Consider the following 26,865-nt stretch of genomic DNA (forward strand, 5'->3'; position numbering starts at 1 on the left):
AATTCGGCTTCACACGATCAACCGTGTCCAGGGTGTATCGTGAATGGTTGAATGCGGGTGTCACCGTCCACAACAGAAGAACGACCGGCCGTCCAGCCACCCTCGATGACCGTGACATCTGAGACGGATTGTCAATAGTGACAGACGGGCAACCGTGCAACAAATCACGGCTCAATTCAACTCAGGCCGTGCTAGACACGTCTTCCAGTGGGCAATCCGTAGATCATGGCTTCTATGGGGTAATGGAGCCGGCGCCGCACATGGGTGCCACTGTTAACCCAACGTCATCGAGCACAACGACGCGCATTTGTCGCCAGTCACCAGGGATGGACACTGGAACAATGGCGTAACTTGATATGGTCGGACGAATCACGTTTTCACCTGCACCATGCCGATGGGAGGCACCGTGTATGGCGCAGACCACATGAAGCGATGCATCCCGCCTGCCTCGAAGGTGTGGTCCAGGGCGCTGGTGTCTCTTTTATGGTTTGGGGTGCATTTTCCTGGTACTGAATGTGCCCTCTAGTTGTTCTGGAAGAGACTTTGAATGGTACGCGGTATGTTGAGCTGCTCGGAGACCATCTCCACCCATTTTTGGCCTTCCAGCGCCCAGACTGTTCTGCAGTGTTTCAAGATGATAACGCGCCGCCACATCGCTCCCACGTCGCGCGGGAATGGTTCCAGGAACATGCAGCGTAGGTCCAACGACTGTCATGGCCACCCACGAGCCCCGATATGAACCATATTCATCATATCTGGGATGTCCTGGAACGCAGGCTCCGTGCCATGGATCCTGCACCCACGAACAGACCAGCATTGGCGCCGCTCTGCAAACGTTTTGGTGTCAACTGCGTCCAGAGGACTACCAGGGACTTGTCGACTCACTTCCACGGCGTCTCACTGCAGTTCGCACGCTATTAGGTGACTATCCCACGACATTTGCTAAGTCAGTGTATATATCAATGATATGTGTAAAGAACTGGAATCAGAGATAAGGCTTTTGGTAGATGATGTTATTCTGTGCAGAGTAATAAATAAGTTACAAGATTGTGAGCAACTGCAAAATGATCTCGATAATGTTGTGAGATGGACAGTAGGCAATGGTATGATGATAAACGGGATAAAAGTCAGGTTGTGAGTTTCACAAATAGGGAAAGTCCTCTCAGTTTTAATTATTGCGCTGATGGGGTGAAAGTTCCCTTTGGGGATCACTGTAAATACCTAGGTATTAATATAAGGAAAGATCTTCAATGGGGTAATCACATAAATATGTTTGTAAATAAAGGGTACAGATCTCTGCACATGGTTATGAGGGTATTTACGGGTTGTCGTAAGGATGTAAAGGAGAGAGCATATTTGTCTCTGGTGAGACCCCAACTAGAGTATGGTTGCAGTGTATGAGACCCTCACCAGGATTACTTGATCCAGGAACTGGAAAAAATCCAAAGAAAAGCAGCTCGATTTGTTCTGGGCGATTTCCGACAAAAGAGTAGCGTTACAAACATGTTGCAAAGTTTGGACTGGGAAGACTTGGGAAAAAGGAGACGAGCTGCTCGACTAAGTGGTATATTCCGAGCTGTCAGTGGAGATATGGCGTGGGAGGACATCAGTAGACGAATAAGTTTGAGTGGTGTCTTTAAAAGTAGGAAAGATCACAATATGAAGATTAAGTTGGAACTCAAGAGGACGAATTGGGGCAAATATTCGTTTATAGGAAGGGGAGTTAGGGATTGAAATAACTTACCAAGGGATATGTTCAATAAATTTCCAATTTCTTTGCAATCATTTAAGAAAAGGCTAGGAAAACAACAGATAGGGAATCTGTCACCTGGGCGACTGCCCTAAATGCAGATCAGTAGTGATTGATTGATTGATTGATTGATTGATTGATTGATTGATTGATTGATTGATTGATTGATTGATTGATTGATTGATTGATTGATTGATTGATTGATTGATTGATTGATTGATTGATTGATTGATATCTCCCTCAAACTCTCAAACTCCTCCCTCATACCCCTGAATGCCTCGCCACACCCACAGTTCCTACAGTTGCACTCCTTAGCCATTCTTTACGGAAAAATGAAAAGAAAAGGAAAAATAAAATAACTTATTTGCAAAAAATGCACGGAGGGACACATTGTCAGGGATAGTACTCAAAGATCACACGACAATAAGGTATTAATATACGACTACACTACAATACTACTTAGTCGTACTCCATTTTTATCCAACAACACAGTAACAGGATAAAAACTGCTGTTAATTACTCAGTACCGAAAGGAATACACAAGAATTACACAATTCTAAACTGTAATTAAGCATATCCTTATTACAACAACAGATTTTTCGTAAGAGTTTCTACGGATGCCTCTACTATACCGGTACTACACAAATATTTTTCAATAATAAAATAAGCACGCTAAATTCTAATAAGACATTACTCGTATACTACTGTACAGTACTCTATCATTATTTTAAACTACGTCCAGACGAATCCTAATTACGGTACCGGTACCGTATATCACTACTAAGCACAAACAGAAATGAAAAATGCAAGTTTGAAATTTGCAAGAACTACTGTACTCAAAGATTACCAACAAAGCTAAATGCTTAGACAGATTATTGTTAGTACTATGCTCTAATAGATACATACGAATATAGCAGGCAAGATACGGTACTATATAAATATACTGTATCTACACTACAATTCTCAGCTGAAATATGGTTATATGACTTATACCGCTGGTGGATTACTATTATTTTCCCTACTACACGGAACGGAGAACAAAAGTGTCCATAAATGCTGAAAAATAAGAGGTTGTCTACAATAATTTCTGTCAAAACTACGCCGGGAATTATTTGGGTAGTAGAATTACTAATGATGACAGTAATACGGAGGACATCAAATACAAACTAGCACAAGCAAGGCATGCCTTTCATAAGAATGGAATATGGAACATGGACGATAACTAGCTCAGAAAGAAAGAGAATAGAAGCTTTTGAAATGTGGTGTTACAGAAGAATGCTGAAGGTGAGATGGGTAGATCGTATCACAAATGGAGAGATACTGAATCGAATTGATGAGAGGAGAACGATTTGGCGAAGGAGAAGAAGAAGGAGAAGAAGAAGAAGAAGAAGAAGAAGAAGGGACAACATGATAAAGAGCATCTTAAGACACCCAGGTTTTGTTCAGTTAGTTTTTGGGCGAAGTGTAGGCGGTATTAAACGGCAGGAGTAGACTAAGGTACGAATGTTACAAACAGATTAGAGTAGGCCTAGTAGTTGCAGTAATATGAAAAGGTTAGCAGAGGACAGGGTGGCATGGAAGCTGCATCAGACTAAACAACAACAAATATGATACAAAACTGCCCAGTCATTAGCATCTACTGGTCGAAATGAAAAGAAACACATGAAGGAACGATTACTGGAATAATTACGGAAAATGGAATCATGTGTGTGTGTGTTTTTTCTTGAAAGCTCAAATACTGCCGAGCCGAAATAAAATAAAATGTGATGACCTACAATGTCTTAAGTCCCTGAAACTGATCTACAATAATATTACACTGACTGTTGTTAGTTGAGGAACTCTGTCTCTTCTGCTGCCATTCTTCACTAGATGGCATTACTGCGGTAATGGTTGAAACTAACCCGTCAACAGCTATTCAAAATACGGTTCTTCTCAAGTGAGCCAATACGACTTCTTCTCTTCTTTTAATTCTACCGCCTTTTCCACACTGGTGTGGTCGCGGCTGCAAACTGTGTCGCACGTAGGGATCTGGCAGCGCGCCGGCTTCTCACCGCTGGATACCGTGGTTCAAATCCCGGTCACTCCATGTGAGATTTGTGGTGGACAAAGCGGAGGTGGGACAAGTTTTTCTCCGGGTACTCCGCTTTTCCCTGTCATCTTTCATTCCAGCAACACTCTCTTTCATTTCATCTGTCAGTCATTAATCATTGCTCCAGAGGAGTGCCTCGCCGCCATCTCTTTCCCCTTCCCAATCGGTCCAATTGTCACTGTCCAGCACCATGATACTTTAAAATAAATAAATAATAATACGATGACACTGGGTGAATTGAAATCTGCTTGCACTACAACATTAATTAACTGCACTACAATGGCATTTATGCACACACATTAACAGGCTAACAGCTAATGCAATCCCGACTACTATGGCACTGCACAGTTACACTGATCACAATCACAAGTGATAATAACAACATTCACGAAAACAAACAAATAGTGCACTCCCCTTGCTCAAATTTCAAAGCATGACAACGTATTTAACAACTTGACCACCCTAGAAATGTGTCGTCACGTCATGGTTACATTTTGAATCTTTATTTTAGCTTATTTATAGAACTGAATCATTTAATCGTGGAATTCATTGTTTTGTAAAATGTTTAGGAATTAATCTCTAACAACAATGAATATAAGCCTAGGTACATTGCAAAGTGGTTAGCGATGTTGCTGAGGGCTCCGCCGTTCAGCGCTTACACCCACCTGCACTCTTCCTTCCCCTGACAAGCCACCGTCGTTCTTCCAGGCTCCTCCCGCACCCCGCTCACGTGCCAAGTCTAGGGACCTACTCAGGGGTCTGCTGCCACAGCCCGAGCGCCTCACGACCAAAGAGAAAAGATCATGCTTGCTGGACAGCAGCCACGGTCAGAAAGCCTTTGACACTTTCTTGAAAATAGAATAAAATATTTACAGCCAAAATAACAAAGATAACATTGTAGAACTGAATATCACACCACGTGAGTTCGATTTCGTTACATTTGTCCATCTCTTTATGTAATCAATTGCAAAGTGAAATAGCGTTAAATGTTTTCGAAAAGGCGGCGGGGTGGCGCCCAAAAGCCCTTCATGCACGCACCGCCACTGGTTGGGGGCTTCATTCATCTCATGCCTGACCCAGTCATTGACTGGAAAACAGATTGTAGGTTTTCATTTTCATTCATTCATTCATTCATTCATTCATTCACCCTTCCTGTGGAGGGATATATTCACTGTTGCTTGTTTCTGCGGCGGTTAGTAGTATGATGTGTTGTGTGAATGTGAAGAGGAATGTGCTGTGATAAACACAAACCCTCAGTCCCCAAGTCGTAGGAATTAACTACATACAGTTAAAACGCCCGGCCCTGCCGGGAATAGAACCCGGGATCCTCAGAACGGAAGACAAGTATGCTGACCATGCAGCCAAGGTGTCGGATTGAGCTAGCACGAAATAATATTTACCAACACATCTTGCAGTCCTATTGACTTTGTAATAGTTATACCTGCAATGTAATTCACAACGAATGAAAAAGCAATGAAGCAGAATAAATATAACCACAAAACATGGTAAGTAAAGAAGGTTTCATTTATGAAGCTCCTGGCTGTGAGGGTGCTATTATGAAGAGACCATTCCGTATCGATCTCCACATTCGTTTGTTTCTCGACCCCCTGTAGCGCTCTATAAATATACAATGACATGACTTTCCTGTGTGACGTAAGGCTGAAACTCCTGAAAATACATAGCATAAAGACTTTGAAGAATGTATTTTACTCATCATTTACATAACTTAGACCATAACCATACATATGGATATTAGGCTGTTTCGCAAAGGGTAGATATTAGAGGGTAATTCATACGACGATGTTTTATGTATATATGTACAATGTATACATAAACGTTTGAGACATTCCAAGAATATGCCCCTCACTTGTCTCATTCTTCTTCTGTCCCACTCTGCTCGCTTGTTTTCTTATGGTGGTTTCCCCTTTTGGCTTTCACGACCAACCGGTTCCTCTCGCCTGTAACACATAGACAGCCACAGCTTTAGCCTTCTCCACTCCTCAAAACCCACCTTTGGTCAGTTGGTCTGCCATGCCCGACCGCCGTATGGCTTGGGGTTCGCTTGGAGCAGTGGCCACTAAGTCCAGGCCTTGCTCCAGCGGTCGCCCCCTTCTCTACCCTCTTGCCAGCTTTCTCTTCTCATCATCATCTCCTTCTCTCTCTATCTCGCTCTCTCGGGCGCAACCCTAAAACTACTCCACCTCCTTCCTAAGTTCGACCTCTACAGCTGTTCAACATGGTTGCTACATTCACTACATCGCTCACGCAGAGAGAGAGAGAGAGAGATGGAGAGACAGAGTGAGAGAGGAGAGTGCTGCTTGCCAACCCGCTTCGCTGCATGCTTCCCTAATTATCTTGCCGACCTAAGTGGAGATGTGGGGAGGCTAGAAGAGGAAGGGGGCTACCAACCGTTCCTGTGATGTAGCTTCATGTTCTGACTTTACTTAGTAAGTTAGACACACATACAGTATAAAACAGTACTTTACAAATGTCTTAGAAATAATGGGTTTTCAAGACGACCGTATTAAGGTCATAGACGAGTTTGAGGTTCTTTTTTCACGCAGATTATTTTTATACAGTTTGTTCAAATTACTTTTATATACTTTGTTCAAATCTGCTTATAATCAAGACATGTATACACTGATAATATCAGTCCAACTATATCTGCATGTTAATTAGAGTTTATTTGCACCGTGTTTCCCCACCCCTTCCTTCTCTCTATTCTCGGAATTCGTGTGTGCTAGTTTTTTTCATACCGGGCGAGTTGGCCGTGCGGTTAGGGGCGCATAGTTATGAGCTTGTGTCCGGGAGATGGGTTCGAACCCCACTGTCTGCAGCCCTGAAGATGGTTTTCCGTGGTTTCCCATTTTCACACCAGGCAAATGCTGGGGCTGTATCTTAATTAGGGTCACGGCCGCGCCTTCCCAGTCCTAGACCTTTCCTATCTCATCGTCGCCATAAGACCTATCTGTCGGTGCGACATAAAGCAAGTAGCAAAAAAAGTTTTTCATCACTGTTAACAAGATTTGAATTTTTGTTGATCTCCTTGAATTAAAGAGTTTTATATTTAACTTTTGAAAGTTATTTTACCTTCAAAGGCAAATATTTTCTCATCCTCCATCTTGACCGCAATGTAAAATGTTCCAGATAAAATATTTCTTATTTTTCCCTTGATCTTTATTTTTGTTTGTACATAGTGTTGTGGGTAAGATTCATTAGTGATGTAGCTCAGCGAGCTTTAAAAACGAGTTAAAAGAATTTTTAAAATAGAAGGGTGGATCAAGGGGTGGATGATTCTAGCTGGAAAAGGGGGTGAATATTATTATTATTATTTTCGACAGTTTAATGAGGGTGGGTTTGTTCTTTTTTATCACTTCTGAGTGAGGAACGGATGGGAAATGAAAAAAAAAAACAAGGGGTGGAGAACATTTTTACATTACGTTTACTGACCATTCGACAATACCATTTTTTTTCAAGAGTTCTGTCCACAGATTTTTTTTCTGAGTTCTACCGTTCTTCGAATAAGGTACGCGATGGGAATAAACCCAAACAGTCATCCTGAATTACAGGTGTGAATTGTACATTACAACATCGAGAGTAGTCTACATGCCCACACCAGCATACAGGAGTGGCGCCTTGCCACCCCTCATCCCTCTGCAATCCCGCTCTGGTTAAACACGTGACTCCCGACGCCCGCACTGACGTATGACGCGTCATTGTTCCCGCAGGGTTGAGCGAGGCGTCTTTCAGTACACCCCCTGCCATAGCGGCGCAGCCAGCCCAGCCCCTAACCAGTCGAGTTGCTCTCCAATACTTTTTGTGCCCTCTCTCTCCCTTCGCCGCGGTCTCTGGCACCTTCATTCCCTCCACGTGGAGTTGATATGTAGCTGTCACCGAACTGCGGGTTGCCAAGCAACCAAGCTAGAAGAACGGCTACGGATTGGTCTCTGGCGGCGTGCTATTGGTATTCCTTGAAAAGAGTCCCGCCTCCCGCTAGCGAAATGATTACGAACGGGTGGAACGAGAGCGAGAACGCACTGCTATTGGCCAAGTGGGCCCAAACTCGGCATTTCATTGGTGGAGAGGCCTGTGACGAGTGTGCTTATGCTAAGGACTCCACGTGGAGTCCTCTTGAAGCTTGTGCTGGCGCGCCTGAACCGATGTAGGGTGATACTGGCAATCCGTTGAGCAGACGAAGGGAGGGTTGGGGGAAGGGTAGGACAGACCTCGCCTGATACGGCTGCCATATTTGGAAAGGAAAATCAGTGAAGAGTATTTGCGAGGGGGAACCTTTTGTGTTGTTCGTAGAGAGTTTTGCAGCAAGCAAGAAGGGTGGGCGGCCATTTTGTGCAGAGTTTTTTATATATTTTTATTTTTTTATTTTTATCCGGGAAAAAAGGGAACGAACAAGGTATAGGGAATCATCAGTAGTGTTGGTGTGAGTTTTAGCCAGTACATGCAGGGGGGAGTGTGTGCGGCACATTGGGAGCTGTAGCGGTTGACGGCAGCCTAGGGGGGTTGTGGGAGGTGGGGAGCGCGCGCTATGTGGAGGGGGAAGGCTCCACTAACTCGGGCTAGCACTGCTCAGTGGCAGTACGAGTGAGCTAGTGGCAGGACGTGTGAGAGCTGGCCTATAGCCACTTGGAAGTTTAGGAGCTGTATTATTCAACCTCATCGTGTCAAACTAAACGTTGTACAACGTGTTCATCCTTTTTTACTATCTACAGGATTTAAGTGGTGATTCATCTCTATTACGAACGTGACGCCAAATGCAATTGGATTACTCTATTAATCTACGTTAGTTTTTCATCTGCCATCACGTCTACCCAGGAGAAGAAGACAAAGGATTATTAGTGTTTCGTTTGTTTTTTCCCCGCAAATATTGTATTTTGAAGTTGGAATTTTTGCTTGCATTAGTTCCATATTTTGAATCGTGTGCATATAGTGATATATTTTGTCTAGTTATTTTTTGGTGGCTACGAAATTTTTTGAGTGTGAAATAAAAATATTGCAATTTTCAGATTTTTTTTTGTCGAAAATCGGGTCTGGTAAACGAATGTGAGTATAGTGTTCGTGTGTGCTAGTTTTTTCATCGCTGTTAACAAGATTTGAATTTTTGTTGATCTTGAATTAAGAGTTTTATATTTCACTTTTTTGAAAGTATTTTTTCGCCGTGAGGAATAAAATTTTTAGCGCATTTTTGTCGGCGTCGGGTTTGCAACAGTAGGTGGCCAAAGCTGGAGGGACACTTGTGGTTTCGAGTGGTGAATGCGACGCCAGGAGTGGTAGGAAGCAGCACGACGCCCGCCAGCCCGGCCGGCAGTAGCTGCAGTAGCGGCAGTAGAGACAAGGGGCGGGCAGTTGGAGGCGGTCATAGTAAGATGCGCTGCTGACATAAGATGTACCCCACTGCAGGCATGAACGCAGCGGCAGCAGCAGCTGCGGCGGCGGCACGCCATCCGGTAAGTCCAACCGGCTTTTGTGTTAAATAGTGTCTCTTGAATTTTGACAAATTGTGATCACGTGTGTCAGCAAATGCCAAGATGTGTGAAAAAAATATTGTGCCATCTGGGGAAAGAGTGGGCATTTTTGGTAAGAGGTTTTAAATACGCCTTTGAGAAGTTTCTAATAAACCATCACTAAATGTTATGCATTTTAATGCACCAGTTAAGAATACTTATTTAAGACGCCTAACTTCGAAAGTATCAATCATTACACTAAAGTAATCAGTTTGTGATCTAGTCAAAGTTATGAGCATGCATTTAGCCGTATTATTTGAATCAAGACTGCGGGTAGAATATTGAGTTTACTCTGGCCATTATTAACGCACCCTTTGTAAAGCTGCTTTCGATTTTTGGGCTTTAGGCATAATTATGGTCGGTGGTGCGTTTTGCAGCATTCAACCAGCCATCGGGCTGATGACAGCACGATGAAAGTTGTTTATAGGATCTGGTGGCCCATTTTAGCACATTTTCCCCACCCATTCCCTAGCACAGAACGTAAGAATTGTATCATGCGGTCATGTGAAGCATGTTTTAGTGTTATAAAAATACCTGGGAAAGATAGATTGGAAGTTATTAGTGCGTTTAAAATTCTGTTTGCAGCCAGGATATCGTTTATTATAAATTATCCCGTTGAGATCGTAAATTTATGGTGTAGGTTTTAATTGCTACAAGAGTTCTTGTTTATATTTGTTCACACGACATTTTATGTAAATATTTTGATAGCTGGTAAGAAAGCAGAAGAAAATAGAGCGCGGATAACGTTTTCGCATGATTTTATTTGAGAGAGTTAGGCCTAAAGTATTCTGCAAATTTTTTGCTTAATTATTTTTGCAAGGGTTCTTTTGTATAAAATAGTCTGGCAGTATTAGCTAGTAAGTTATGAGTAGCACTAACTTTACTGTGATAGTTTACTTTTATGGTGAATTTTACAGATTCTTGGCTAGAATGACGATCGTCATCAAATAGCCCCATATCGTTTTATCCTATTTTTCGGTATTAGTTTCATACATTTAAGTCAAATTTTAAATATAATAATTATCATGATGCGTGCCCAAATTCAAAAGCTACATAATCTAACGTTCAAAATGTCAGTTATGTGTTTTCATTATCAGAATGTTTAACAGAATGATTCTCATTGTTTCGGAACTATCTATTGCCTAATGTTTTGGAAACTATAAAAAGTAATACGATAATGCTGTATTATAAACATGTATAGTCGCTCAAAAAAAGAAATGAGTGCATCGTGTTGGATGTTCCTCACAATTAATATTTTATCAGACTTAATTTTTCATTATTTTCAAAATATTATTCTCCTCCCATGTAGATACACACCCTGTGGATACCCACAACAAACATATCTACCGAAATACGTCCACTTCTTTCTGAAGATTGTACCAGTGAGGGGAAGTTGTACAATACCATGCGGTAATTGTTTTATTGAACGACAATCAGTCAGTCACTACTGATCAGCATTTAGGGCAGTCGCCCAGGTGCCGATTGTACAATCATTATGAAAGACGTCATTGCTCGGATGCTCATGCTACATATGTAGGCCTATATGGTGAATTGAAGTCGGCGTGCTTTCCGTGAGGCGAACTGGTCAATGATGGCATTTGGTGCATGCATCAAGTGGTAGCTTTTCCCTTTCTTGATTGAAATCTCTGCCCGGTTCCCCTGTCATATTCGTTCTCAGGTATGTTTCATTGTTGAGAAACTTATCTGTACCGTGGCAGTAGTAACAGGAGGAATTTTGAGAAATTTCGAAGTGTTTTGTAGAATTTTGACAAGAGAACACTCGTGACTATTTATGAGTAATCGTTTCATCATCTTGACTAAGTGAGTTGGCTACGGCGGATCGTGTCTCGTAGCTGTCAGCTTGAATTCGTAAGATTGTGGGTTCGAACCTCCCTGTCAGCAACCGTGAAGATTATTTAGTTCTCTTTCCGGGTTGAACCGTATTGTTGTTTTCTGTAAATTACGTACAGTTTGCTTCCGTTTCGAATACATAGCAGTATTATTTGTCAAGGCGACTGAAATACCCGTACTCGATCCGGGGTATCTGTCTCCCAAGCAGCAATCGCTACAAGAGTGGTTCCTAAAATCTATTCGAAACGTCGGCAAACTGTACGTAATGTACAGAAAACAACAACACGGTTCAACCCGGAAAAAGAACTAAATAAACCCTGAAGATGGTTTTCTGTCGTTTCCTTTTCACGCCAGGCAAATACTGGGGCTGCACCTTTATTACGGCTATGCTCACTTTCTTCCCAGTCCTAGCCCTTTCCTATGCTACCCCACCGTAAGACTGTGTCGATGAGACGTAGCCTAAAATAAATTAGGTATTTTAAAAAAAATCATCTCAATCATATAATTTAGCAAAAGTGCAGAGGAATTTTTCAATACATCTGAAGGAGAATCAGCAGCAGAAACATTGTGAAGTACAGTATACTGTATTCTCTTAGCTATTTCTGAAAAATATTGTCTTTACCTATAAAAATGTGGTGTTAAATGCTCATTGCGCTCGATATTTTCTGCCTATTTCTATTGCCGTTAGTCATTTCTAAATTCACATTTTTTTTTTCGAAACTTGAAAATCCAGATTTTTGGGCAGGCTTGGGCCCATCCTCTGATGCCGCCACTGGATGTGTCTTCGTTTGGATGCTATTGCTTCTTTAAGAGGAGACTGTTCATAAAAATGTATAATTGCATCAGTTTTTTTAGTTTCCTGTATTCAAATTAAGTTGTGAAACCAAAGAAACATTATTTTATCAGAGTCTGTCATAAATCATTGATGCTTTCACGGCCCGTAATTGTAGACATGATAATACGCTTTTGGCCTTCTGCCGTGTCAGAAAACAAGGTGAAATTCTTTACGTTTTTTCTGACGCGGCAAAAACCCAGGGCTTATTGTCATGTGTAAAATCATTGCTATGTTCTATATCGTTGCTACGTTGCACAACTTTCTAATGTTTCTCATGTGATAACCCTACCGGTACTCAATAGTTTCAATGCATGTCCGTAAAAATACTCCGCAAAGCATGCAGTTTCGTTAGGTTATCCCGTGTTATGTGGTGGTTGGTATGTAAACACTTTGGAATGGAGTCTGTTTCTTCTCTGGAGACAACGAAATGAAAAAAATACTTTAATACAGCACACCTGAAATTTGTTGCATATCGGTATGTCACGGAATGCGGCATTTCAGAGTTTACATTATTGACCTTCTCGGGACTCATCTCTACAATTCTCAAGTGTGCATGGTTGACCATAAACAACTTAGTGTCTATCCAATACATCAGGTGTTTCAAGGAAACACTGTGGGGTGAGAAGATAAATGTCGTATCCAAATGAGGTCCATTACCACTCAATTTCATGCTCAGGGTTCATGCGCTTTAGGGTTGAATTTATTTAATACTGTGAAATGTATGATAACATTTGATTAGAATCCTTGGATACTTATCACGTTACCTCCCATGAATTTGACGTACTCGTAGGTTTCATTAGAAGATTAAATTGGGTGTATTTTATATTCTTAAGAGGCTGACAGATGGGGTCACCCTTACAACTGCCACAATAACTTTACGAGTTCCCTTTATGTGATAGAGCTGAAAACTGTAAAACGAGATGACAGGCACATGCTGTCAAATGGGGCCAGCCTAAACGGGAACTCCCACACCGCAATAAAACTCAATGCAGCAACGCTAAATATAAGCTTTGTGGCTTTTAAAACCATGCCAGGGTAAGCAAATAAAATGCGAGGAGGGGGAGTGGATTGTACTTGCCAAACGGGGAGAATTATTGGATGATATAACGAAGATGAGCAGCTGCCTAGAATTTAGTGGTTCATTTGTTCTTATTAAATGTACAATATTCAATTGGTGTATTGATATTTTAAAAGTACATTAAAGATTAGTCTTGTCATACAACATTTTATACCACGAGCTTCCTCTGGGAACTAATGAAATATTACATAACGCATATGGAAGAGCAAAGGGAATTCATTCGTCATGGTGCATTACACGGGAAGATGAGTGATACAGCTTAGCAGTTTGATGAGCCCACTGGAAGTGATTACGTTATGCGCTTAATTCACATTAAAGAAGATTTAGTCTCATTATGTCGCACCTTTCTTGATTATGTGTTACAGGAAAACACTACTTGCAAATTAACGAAATGGATTGCGTGTGCTCGCTGCTTCTGAATTGTTACTCAGGACAGGTATAATCCGCAGTTACGAATAGGTAAGGGGTTTTTCTGCCCGAAGGCAGGTCCGAACCTCCGCAGAGGTGTTCCTAAGCCGGAGTTTACGTGCGGTAGGATGGCCAGTTCCTTTCCGCTCCTCCATTCCCTTACCCCCCACCAAAAGGGCGTGGCAACCCATCCAACTCCTGACCACGTCCAGTGTTGCTTAACTTCGGAGATCTCACGGGATCCGGTGTTTCAACACGGCTACGGCCGTTGGCAGTTACGAATAATAATAATGTATAAATTGCTGTCTTTTTTTATTAGTTTGGCATCTGTACTTTTCCGACTTTCGGGTGACTCGCTAATTTGCGTAATATTTCTTTGACTGTGTTCATTATGTTAAATCATTCCCACTACGCCTGCTCATAGCCTGTCGATTCTTGCAATGTATATAATAGATAACATTATGTGGCTAACAGGGACGTACACAGGCGGGGGTTACTGGAGTTTAGAACACCCCCACCCCCGCGTGGAACTTTTACAAAATAAACAGAAACTGACAACGAACAAGAGAAATTCGACTCAATGGATTGGCTCTTTTGAACACCCATAGAGAGACAATTGTAAAACCAACAGACCTCTTGAATCTGTTTTTATAAGGACATACCATTCGTTGTAAAACTATTGATCATATTGTGCTTGTTCTGTATTTTAATGTAATAATTTGTAGTGCACTGCAATCTGAATATCAACATAGCCTAATTCAGTTATTTATTTATTTATTTATTTATTTATTGTCTTGTTTTATATGGCGGGACTCAGGCTATGAAGCCTGCTATTCTGTCCGACCATACATACACCTACATGAAGAGTTAAATATACACTAAATTATCTACAGTTTAATATCTTAAGGTAGCAATTAAATGTTTTAATTAATCTAAAACTTAACTATGATCTAATCCTACTATGTTATAAGAAATCATTATTATTTATTAACCAGGTTTGACAGAGTTTCTTAAAGCGGAGGTGGTTTGACACGCTCCTAATTTCAGCAGGTAGGGAATTCCAAATTCGGCTGGCGGTGACTATAAATGATCTACTGTAGCCAGTTGAGCGGTGAATGGGAATGCTTAGTACTGCGGTGGATGATGATCTGGTAGGAATATTAGAAGGTGATGCTAGGTAATGGAATTGTGTGGCAAGGTATTCAGGTGTGTTAAGGTTCAGTATACGATGTAACAGGGAAAGAGTGTGTAAATTTCGTCGCTCTCTTAAGCGTAGCCATGAAAGCCTAGCAAATGCGGGAGAAATATGGCCAAACCTTGGTATATCTGAAATAAATCGAACGCATGCGTTATGTGCCTTTTGGAGCTTGATGGAAAGTGAGGCATTCAGGTTACTGTATACTACGTCACAGTAGTCGAATATTGGCATTACCATACTTTGGATAAGCAGTTTTCTTACATTTTGGGGGAGTAAATCTCTGAGTTTTTTAAGGGAATGTAAGGAATAAAACACTCGCTGACATATACCTGTTACATGATCGTTCCAACTAAGGTTTTTATCCATTATCATCCCTAAGTTTTTAACTGTGTCTTTGAATTGTAACTGAGTGCCTCTTAATGTTACTGAGTGGGTATGGATGTCTGTAAGTCGTGCGTGGGTTTTTTGGGTAGCTAAAAGAATACACTGTGATTTTTGGGCATTGATCTTTAGTGCATGGTCATCGGTCCACCTACATATTCTTTCTAGGTCGTCGTTCATATTATTTATTGCAGTCGGTAAGTCACGAGGGTGTGCATGTGTATATATCTGTATGTCGTCTGCGTACACATGATATTGACAATGTTTAATTACTTGTGTTAGTCCTGAAATGAAGATCGAAAATAGGAGTGGCGCTAGCACTGACCCCTGTTGTATTCCAGTCTCTACAGATTGCCATGAAGAGAAATTTTCACCTGTAGATACACACTGCCGGCGATCAGAGAGATAGGAATACATCCAGGATAGTGTGCTTTGTGAGAAATTAAGAGCACGTAATTTTGCTATTAGTATGTCCGTGTCAACGCAGTCAAAGGCCTTACTAAGGTCTAGAAGAGTTAAAACAGTAACTTCTCCCTTATCCATAGCTACTCCTATGTCGTTTGTAACTTTAAGCAGTGCAGTAGTTGTGCTATGATTGCTTCTAAAACCAGACTGGTATTTGTCAAGAAGCATATTGTTATTTAAATATGCGGTTATTTGTCTGTGAACTATTTTCTCCAAAATTTTGGACAGAAATGGTAAAATGCAAATGGATCGATAGTCTTTGGGTTCCACGGGATTGTTGGTCTTGGGGAGGGGGCGAACAATTGCATATTTCCAAAGGGAAGGGAATATGCCGGTTATCAGTGAGGTATTTATGATGTGGGTTAGAGTTGGTAGGATTACATCTAGAGTTTTTAACAGTAACTGTGGAACAATCTCGTCACATCCTGTCGCAGTTGTCTTTATTGATCGTGCAATTTGTCTTACTTCTTCAGGAGTTACGAGGGAAAAATATAACTGTTCTCCTCCATTGTTAGTATTGCCATTGTGTAGAATTTTGCTAATCGTCTGTTCTTTTGTTGTCTCGTCAATGTTAATGGGTCTTGTAGTAAAGTATTGGTTTAAATCATCCAGTGATATTTTAACGTCAGCAGTATGTATTTTATTTCCGCCTATGCCCATTTTTTTAACGGTTTTCCAGATTGTTGTCGTGTTTCGGGTTAGCAAAATGTTCTGTGAGTGTCTTATTTTAGCATTCCTTACGGCCTGTGTGGTTCTGTTACGAAGGGTCTTGTACAGGTCAAAATCGTTTGGTATTTGGCTAGTTTTAAATTTTCTGAAAGCTTTGTCTCTCTCTGTCATTAAGTTTCGTATTTCCTGAGTTATATCAGTGTCCTTATAATAACACTTATGCATGCACGCACCACACACGCACAAACACCTTCATTATGTTCTAATGTCATTTTGTAACCATAACCCCCCTCCCCCCATCGGTCGATCTTTACTACGCTACTGAGGACTAGTCTTCATCTTAGATGTTTTTGTCAGTATTTCTATGTTGCAATCAGACATCTGTCTTGACGAATGTTAACACAATTGAACCTTTCTTAAATCCTATGCTAGACCATTTTAGATCTGGCAACATCGTGTGACTGCCCAGCTGTAAACCGTGTCATGGAAGTTGAACTATTGAAGGAATGATTTTGGACCTTTCTCACAATTTCGATCGATGTCAGATGAGAATAGTGTTGTAATTCGACCAGTTATTTTATTTTTAGTGTCTGCTCGATTTATAAGGTAAACCTAAAAGAATGTACGCATAATCGTAAAGAACTTATTGCATCACAAGCACATTCTGTGGAACATGCTTTACTCTCACCATAACGTTTAGCTACAGAATGGGAATTATGGTACTCTATGGGTAAATAATCTGTCAAATTCAGTATAATTTATTATTATTATTATTTATTATTTAACAGTCTGACTCAAACTTCGATTGCCTTAAGATACAATATAACACATTTTGGTGTCAAGTTACAAAATGTGGTTTCAAATGTAACGAAGTTGGTGTGTTATAATGGTGATGTCTAAGTATAGCAACAGAGTGCTTTATAATAGTGATCGCGGTTTTGTCCTAGGCTCTTTTCCTCAAATCAACAAAAGAAAGTGAAATTCTATCGCTAGACCCCAAGAAGACTGATTTTCTTTAGATTACATTAGTCTAAGAAATCCGGTAGCTTATCATGAGTTTGTAGATGATTTTCTTTTCTTTATTCACTTCGTCGGGTTCTTTACTTGGCATTCCAAATCAATGAGTGGAATCAATAATTTCTAACTTCAGATTTCTTCCTGTTAATGGAGATAATTTCAGTTCTACGATTACTGGCATTTTCAGCAAGGCAGAGTATCTCTTCATGGACCTACCGGAGTGGTTTATACTGGAAGAGCGCTCCGGACTGGTGCTACCTTCGCTGTCATTTAAACATGTCCCTCCATTCGAAACGCGAGAGGTCTTCATTCCGTACCACCTTGGAGTTCGCACCTCGCTAAGCAGTTCTATTATTTTACCCCTATAGGTAAGCACACCACGCGATGTATTACTCTTCTCCCAGATGTTTCCTCATCTGTATGACTGTTTTGTTTGCTTCTGATGAATCGATAATGTAGTTCTGCGAGGAAACAACGTTGAAAGTACTCACAGTCCCTCACACAGTTGATCAAGGTTTATAAACGCGTTATCTATATCAAGTTGTAAAACGCTTCCCATGAGACTCAAAGGATTGATAGGCCTTTATATTTGTGGCTAGTGTGGAGCATGCTGTTAAGTAGTGTCGCTTGGCATTTGAGTATTTGTCTAACTGAAATCCTAGTCATGTTATCTTCCTTAACCAGAAATTGTTCGGCAACGTGAGCAGTTTGAAATGGATATTTGAGCGTTGGTCCGACGAACTGGTTGACTTTCAGTGTTTTTGCTGGATCTGTAGACGCTGCGTCATAGTGATAGCTTTTAGATTCTCTTGTAATTTTATGGAGGCAATTGTTCCGTTAACAGCTCTGGTAGAAATTTCCTTTACTAATCAAGATTGCACTTGACTTCTCTGGGCTAATTTTCAGTCCTATCTCGCGTGAAAACTTAACTGTCATGGTAACTAGAATGTTGGCCGCTTCAAAGCCTTTCCCAATTAATATGTGTCGTCGGCGAAACAAAGAACAGTTACGGGATCGGTGCTTTCAGATAATTTAAAACCGTACGCTTCTGCTATGTTGTTTTCCGAGAGTTCATTTTAAGATGCGTTGATTTTAATTAAGTCTGTCTGTGTGTCTGTTAAATTGCCGTATGGTATGGTGTTGTTTGTCATAAGATTTATCAGCAGTGGTTTAATAGTGCATGGCAGGGCAGTATTTTCTGTAACAGCTCCTAGGTGGTCTTACCGAATGATTATCTATGTAAGATAATTAAATACTGTAGTCTACAATCATCATGTTCTGATGTCAACTTTGTGCTCAATAAAATTGATGGAAACAGGAATAGTCTTTGCAACAACTGCATCTGGTAACTAAATTTGATGCAAATCTTTTGTACGCTTTTGTATATGTTCCTTGTTTGCTTACCGCCAGGTTGCCTGATCTAGAAATTTTAGAGGGCCTTGTTCTAGCCCGTAAACAGGAGGGTTGTTGCTGTTTTAATTCTGCGTAATTTGCATATTAGAACAGCGTTGTTGCTATTTTGAAATTTGCACGCTTTTTCTGTGTTTGCCAGTGTTCCGTAGAGAGATATCATGCCTAGGTTGTCTACGAGGGTGTCCGGACATTTCGTACCACGGATATTCAGTACCACTTGATTTTTGAGGACATTTCGTACCACCTAGGTCGTTATCTACCTGCGAACGGTTTTCCCGTAATCCCCAAATGTTTATGCCAGGACAATCCGTACCACTTGATGTCAAATTGGAATTCCATTTCCACGCCGGAGGGCGTAATGAGCTTAACAACACACGCACTTTAGAAATCAGAAACGAAAATAATTTGTAACATTTGCTAAAGAAAACTTGTACATTATTCTAATAATTGCCCTTTAATTATACTTATAACTTGTGTTCACGTAAGTATTACAATAAGAAAGTCGATTTTTTAAAGTATAAATTCTGAAACAAAACAATACAATACAAATACACATCGTGTTCAGGCACAATGTGCCTGATGAGCGCAAGGATGGATAATATTACTGTTATTGTGAATATTTATAAACTACTGCATTATTTCATTATCAAGTAAGTAAAATAAAATATCCTGATGAATTGGCCGATATGTGCTTGAAGGTCACACAAAAACAATGAACTGCTGAAGGAGCTTGGTCCCCGAGAATGACAAATACTATATAATTAACACGTGTGTCAGTTAGATCAGTTGGGCCCGACGGAAGGTTAACACCAGTAGTGGTCACACCGTGCGGAGGCTTCTGCGCCACTAGTGGACAATGGATATACAAAAGAATACATTCATTAGGATGTTTTTACTTCGCAATACTTCCTACTCTTTCAAGTGGTACGGAATGTCCTCTCCTAAATATTTTGAAGTCATTAACTGACACTTCGCAGATAATCAGCCGGTCAGCTGGTACAAAATGTCCTAGAACCGTCTACGAGATGTAATCTGTGAAACAATGTATGCACAGTAAGCGATCATGTTTAAGAACAACGATTAGAATTAATGTTATGAAATATTTAATGTTCAGGATGAGAGTGGGGGGTTCATATAAGGTCTGGTAGATTGAGACTGCATTTTTTAATTAGTTTTAGAATCTCCTCGTGATTGACTATTGTATTGTGCATCCGGGCCGTACTTCCTGTCAGACTCAGTGGAACGAACTGGAGTGGGGAGCAGAGACCTCCCCTCTCTGTTCCTTGGGAAATAGATTCTTCACGCTGGTGGTTAGTAAGGCCAGTTATGCCTCATTTTATCATGGTTGGTTTGTCATTTTCAAGCAATTAATTGATCGAATGGTTGCGTCATTTTATGATTCGAGCTTCTCCTTTACATTTTGTTGTGTAGCAAGAGAGCCTTTTATGATCACTTCCTTGACTTTCTTGTTCTGTTATTACTTAGGTGAAATGAATCCAGTTCACAGGTACCGGTATCAGGGGTACTTTACTTTGTATTTCTAGTTCATGGATACATAGCGCGTGCATGAAACCGGTCGAAATTACAGTTCGTTGTTTTATGTTCTAAACTGCTTACATCATTTTTGTTCTACTGCACCTTATGAAGACATGCCAAAAGGTGTCATCGAACTCGTGTTCTATGGAAGATAATAGTGTACGATACATTTCAGGTCGAAATTACATTCCGACCCAAGTTGAAGGTTGAATAATTCATATTATTCTTTCCCAGTAGTGAATATATATCAACTAAGACAGGATTACTAAACAGTGTGGTTATCAGTCATACCCAGATGTTAGTTTTGCGGTTTCGTTTCCATTTCTGGTGCTTATTTTGAAGGAGGAGGGGTTAGGAATTATCGAAGGGCATACTTATAATCAAATCAGTCGATGCCTACGTTCTTTTAATTTCAGAATGGTTTTCTATACGCTCATTTTTCGAACAACATCAACGTTCTCATTGAAATTTATGGGGTTAATTTAGCCTCATGAGACGAACTGAGCTCTGAGGAGCTGCCTGGTATGAGAAACAGCGGCCGGATGACGTAAGCCAAATAATATGGCTGAGGTGTGGCATTCCTATATCAGCAGGGCACTTGGCTGGGTAGCAGCCGTCTTGACAGGCCACGGAGATCCAGTGAACCTGCGGGAGAACAATTGAGGGGCTATCTGACGGTTTGGTAGTGACTCCGGTCTAGAAAGCAAAGATTAACGGTTGAAAAGATTTGTCGTCATCTCGTAATATGCGGGTCTTCGTGCTGAACAGCGCTCGCTTGGTAGACCAAGGCCCATCGAATACTAATGATCATAATAATATTGATTTAACGGCTTTTACGGTTTTCGGAAACGCCTGGATGCCGAAATTTTGTCACACAGGAGTTCTTTAACGTGTCAGTAAATCTACCGACACGAAGTTGACGTTTTTGAGCACCTTCAATTACGACCAAACTAGACCGGGATTGAACCCGCGAATTTGAGCTCAGAAGGCCAGTGCTATCCCGCCTGAACTACCCAGCCCGACAAGGACCTTCAGGGCTGTAGCGTCATGTTATGGAGTTTAGACAGGCCAAACTGTTAGATATACTGATAGAAACTTCGTGACCTACTTCACACATTGTGTTGTTTCCTTGTGCCTGCGTAGAGAGGTGTGCATGCACTTTAGTGACCGTCAGGTGAAAATGTGACCTTTTAAATTCTTGATGCTTGTGAAATTAACCACTTGGACTTACTCCAGTTGACATTTATGCCTCTAACATATAATAGTGTCGTAAAACTCTTTGAAGCTAAATACATCGTGTAGGTTCTATTGGAATATGACGAATGTAGTCTGCAAACGAACGGCCATTTGTATCCGAGTCGCACTGACCCATGAAGGGAACAATAGTAACTTCACGTCATGCTCCTGGGAGTAAATAACCCTTTAGCACGTCCCGCAACGCCACAGCACGTAGACTAGCGCGTTCATGCTAACACATCTATCAATAATTCGGTGGTGTACGCCACTGAACAGAACTCTGCCGGGAGAAGCTAATAATGTACCGTTAATGCCAATTAAAACAAACGTGTGCGTGTACAGCTACGGTATAAAACATTGATGCCAACGTTTTAGATCCTATTCCTCCCATGTCCTGCTTGGTCGTGGAATAAACTATTTAGCGTCTCAAACTTTCCTAAATTTTCGGATCAGGGAAGCTAATGTGAATAATATTTTAAACATACTACTTTAATGATTAACTACTTCCACGAGTGGAAAGTACTGTTGTTTCGGGTACATGCCCGTGGTTAGATTTTCTTTTCTATGCTGCCCTTGAAGCCTGGTAAATTATTTCAATATTATACAGTATATAATTATGTTTTAAGTGCCGTGTACTAATTAAGTAACTCTACCTTTCATATATTTCTCTTAAGGTCAAGATATATTTTCGAAGTTCAGTTTATCAATTCCGTCTATCTTAGAGGTGAAGCTTCCACGGTGTGTAGAATTATTTAGTTTATTTTTTGTACGAAAAACAACAACACGGTTCAGCCCGGAAAATAAACTAAATAGTTATGTCTATGTTGCTGTTCTGTGTATGTGGAGGTAGTGCATGGTTGTTATTAGATATGATCTCAGATACCCTACATTTAAAATCAACAACTCTGCGGTGAAATGTACATTTTAAGTATTTTGTGATATCTAAAATTTCGTTTAAACGGTTACATGTTCTCGAAGAATGCCTATGATTTTGATTGATCGTGTTATTATGAACTTTGCATGGAGAATAACCAACGTGATGTGAGGACTTCCAACCTTCATGAAATTTAGTGGAAATATATTTGGGGCATATAGTGCTTGTGGAAAAGTTTGGGAGCCTGCTTTAGGAACATACTTCGGATTTTTAAAGAACAATTCGTAGGCAAGACGAGACAAATTTCCTCGATGTAATTCTAAAATTGTTCGCGTATGATCCGATATCAGCCATTCTCTTTCACAAATATACAGTATACCCTGGTTTTCTTTCTCTTTTAGTCGAGAATCTCAAACAAGTCTTTTATCGGTCATTGGTGGGTGGGGAATGAGAATGTGACTCAATTCCTCCATGTAGGCAGTAATTCTTACCGAAGAACAAGGAGAGGCGGATTGAAGTAACATTTGATAAATAAGATTATTGTGTACAGAATCGTAAGTACGGCTCTATACGATGGTCAGTTGTAATTACATGAAAAATGTGCAAAAAATACTCTTAAATCTGATTTTTTTTTTCTGAAAACTTTCTCTGACAGAAAACATGTACTGCACTCGGGTGGTTATTGACATTTGTGGTTGTATGATTCGTGTTATATAATTTACAGTATGTTCATTGCATAGTAAATATTATGCTTGTTAATGGCATTGTGTTGTGGCGACGATTACATATTCCTTCTTTTGTGTTGAAACTTCGCCTTATTTGAAATAATAATATTTTTAGAGTGGAATTTCTGACTCAACTAAAGGCAGTGCCACTAAATATAGTAGAACATAACTCTCATTTGACTGCTAACTTTTCTTTTAGGGAGGCATTTGAAATTACCATCATCATACCTAATATTGTTAGTACAGCACTGTACCATGCTGCATAACGTGTAACCTACCTGTCAATCAATGATTGCTTGGTGTGTGCTTGTGAAGTTTTCTTGGGGACAGTCAGCACTTTAGCTTAAAACATTATTCATTAACTTACTAAGTACACGTGGCTGATAGTCAAAATACATCAAGGTGACTTGAGGTGGCAGCAGTTATTTCATTCAAGGCGAACAACATATTTTCTGTGTTAATAATATATATTCAGTTCCACTGAATGAGACTTAAACGAGTTGGTACCATCCTTACTGTAGTTCGCCTTTTCAAGAAATCTGAGTCTGCATTACACAACACTTGGTCTTGTTAGTATTTTTCCTGTAATTAGAAAACCTTGCTAATTCGTTCACTATCACGAAAGCGTTCCTATTTTGTATTGGCATGTTGTGCATGAATTTCATAACGGTTTTAATCTGGGTCACTGAATTCTAATTTATTACTGCACTCTGTCTAAATGAAGTCCAATTTAAACAAGTTTCTTTCTAACGAGAATTTATATTAATTCGGTTATCCTCAGACTTTTGCTCGGTATAGTCATATCGCTAGAGAACAATATCCTGTAGGTTTAGAGTTAGACTACTAGTATTTCACCAGTAATATCTGAACAGTTATCACCGTGTTCAACTCAGACGTAAGATTCAAGTGTTATTCAAATTAGAACTGTGAAACCAACTAACGATTAAATGACCAATTTTAAACTTGCAAAAATAATGCAGAAATTTATCGTTTACAGTACCGTTTCAGTTGTATTCGTTATTTTTGAATAAAACTCGTGTTATTTTCTTTATCTCGCTGTGTAATTCTTGGCGGCTGTGACAGTAGTTGCAATATTTACAAAGTAAATCACTCTCTTCTTAATGATGTTTTATTTTGGACTTGAGAGCTGTTTGTCTGTAGCTTATGATGGCCCTATTCAAATACAGTGTCGTGCGCTACTCCCGGTTTGTCTCCTAGCTGGTTGCAGAGCTGTAAATTATTTAGCATGATCACTGGCGTTCCCAGGCACCTCGAGAAGCCAAGCAAGCAGGACTAGTCGAGGGGGCCATGCTCGGCCAATACAATGAGCCTCCCTCTCTATAAATTAGCGTATTGTTGACACACAGTTGGAGTATGGCAGGCGGGAGAGCCAGAGGGGGACAAACACGGGTCACCATCTGAGTCTGGCCTTGCTTCCGCTTTCGTGCGTCATACTCCTGTCATCTTTTCTCTTCGATTGCCCTCAGTCAATTCGTATTCCTTCCGATCCTGAAGGTATCAGGCTCTCATGGCCTACAGTGTTTTATTTTCTCTTCCACTCTGTATTAGCTTATAGAACTGCCTACATTTTTTGAGTGGGCGGTTCTGTTAATCTTTTGATTAATGTTACTTGAAGGCCATAATCTCGTTGTTTTGCCCCTTCATAATTCTGTTGACAACACGGTTCGTCGTGATTGCTACAACATGGTATTGCTATCAACAAAACAATTCGGCACTACGTGCCCACATTTGTAGTTCCGTATTCCAGCTGTTTTAGGCGCTGTCATTTTGAAGGTAGACTTGCCCGCGGGCTTGTGATAGTCTATAGAACCTGTTACTGTACATTTTCAGTCTCTGTGGTGAGAGTGCATGTGTACGAAATGTAACCTCAATCTGTTTAGGGCTGTCGCCCGGATGACGGATTCCCTATCAGTTATTTACCAACTGGGGCCGATGATCTATATGTTAGGCCCCTTTAAACAACAATCATCATAATCTGTTGTTTACCTAGTCTTTTCGGAAATGATTTCAAGTAACTTGAAAATTTATTGAACTTCTATCTTGGTAAATTATTCCAATCCCTAATTCCTCTTCTTATTAACGAATATTTGCCCCACTTTTGTCTTTTTGATTTCCAACTTTATTTTATGATTTTTCCTACTTTTAAAAACTTCATTCAAACTTATTACTTATTAGTGTACTAATGCCATTTCACATCACTCCGTTGTCAGTTCGAAACATATCGCTTACTTGAACAGCTTGTCTCCTTACTCCCAAGTTTTTCCAGTCAAAAGGTTTGCACAACCCCTAAATACCCTCATAACAATACGAAGGGATCTGTAACCTGTATATACAACCTCCTCATTGTAGGCTAATTACTCCAGTGAAGATATTTTCTTAGTTTAACACTTTGGTACTTAGGCCCACAGAAATCTTCATGAAGTACTTACACTGTATCAAGACTGTAATTAAAACTCAGAACGCTTTTCCTCTTGGTGAAACTTACATCCTGACTTTTCACCCCGTTTACCATCATACCATTGTCTGCTGTCCAGCTCACAACATTGCCGAGATCATTTTGTGGTCATTCACAATCCTGTAAATCATCCGCAAAAAGTCTCATCTGTGATTCCAGTTCTTTACTCACAATTTACGTATGAGGAAAGCAATGGGAAACTGCATCACTCCTCCTTTCCCTAGAACACCTCTTCAGTGTCTAGGCCATCTGTGATAGCTAAGGTGGATCTGTTGAGGATCAAACCAGCCTTCGGGGAGAATACTCATCAGGAGTAATTTATATAAGAAAACATGAAGGTTCAATAATACTGCCTTGCGAGACGCATCTCTTAATGATTACTGGATCGGATAATGATTCACCTACCGTCATTCTCGGAGATCTCTTTGCTAGAAATTTAATCACCCATTCACACTTTTGTCTAGTCCAGAAGCCCTCATTTTCGTCAGTAGTCTTCCATGATCTACTCCATTAAAAGTCTGAGATGGGTCAAGTGATACAATCCATTTTACCTTCCTAATCTAAAGCTGGAATCCAACAAGTTGAGCCTCACTGGAATAACATTTCCTAAATCCGATCTGCTTTCTATCAAATCTGTCAGCAATTTCGCAAACATGTGTACCATAATAAGATCATCAGAAATAATACATTCCCAGAGCATACATTTCACCTGACTGCCCTATAATTATCCGCTTTGGGCCGATGACCTCGATGTTAGGCCCCTTTAAACAACGAGCATCATCATCATTATCCGCTTTATGTTTAGCCTATCATCCTTTCCTTTGGCACCTGCAGGCCATCTGGCTGAGCAGCAGTCGTCTTGTTTGGCTGTATGTGCCACAGATTTGTGAAGTTTTGTTTGGTAATGAATGTTATAAATGCCAAAATGTGATATGGAGTGATTTTCAGCGATTATTGCATGACATGAAATGGTGGTGTCTATAGTGAGGTAAAATTGGAATATGACAGAGGATTTCAAGCTTTTCGTAAGGCATTGCGTTTAGGGTAATTTTTGAAGCTAGTCCATATATATATAGCCTGTAGTTGGGTGTGATTCATCTGGTGTCGCTGGTTTTTCAGTAGGCGCTGTTAAAATCATTGTCAATGTAAGTGAAATTTCCGAAATAGAAGGTCACACATCAGTAGTTAGGCTTGCATGTCGATCTCGGGTTTCTTGTTTTTGCAGGTCTGGTTACAAAATTAATAGTTATTTAAAATTCCGAGTATTTTGATTTATTATAAATTGTCTTTAGTATCGTCAACACTTCATTGATATTCCTTTCACTGCATTTATTTATTTACGTAT

The 26,865-nt window shown here is 40.3% G+C and overlaps 1 protein-coding gene across 2 annotated transcripts in view; it reads left to right on the plus strand.

Annotated features, from left to right (window-relative positions):
- Positions 1-8,449: 8,449 nt before the first annotated feature.
- LOC136858439 (transducin-like enhancer protein 4) overlaps positions 8,450-26,865 on the plus strand; it is a 660,561-nt gene continuing 642,145 nt past the window's right edge. For both annotated transcript variants that reach the window (XM_067137982.2, XM_067137983.2), the window contains exon 1: positions 8,450-9,301. In XM_067137982.2, coding sequence (XP_066994083.1) covers positions 9,239-9,301 — 63 coding nt within the window. In that variant the 5' untranslated portion in view covers positions 8,450-9,238. The remainder of the gene's footprint in view (positions 9,302-26,865) is intronic.

This window comes from Anabrus simplex, chromosome 1, assembly GCF_040414725.1.
Source record: "Anabrus simplex isolate iqAnaSimp1 chromosome 1, ASM4041472v1, whole genome shotgun sequence".
NCBI lineage: Eukaryota > Metazoa > Arthropoda > Insecta > Orthoptera > Tettigoniidae > Anabrus > Anabrus simplex.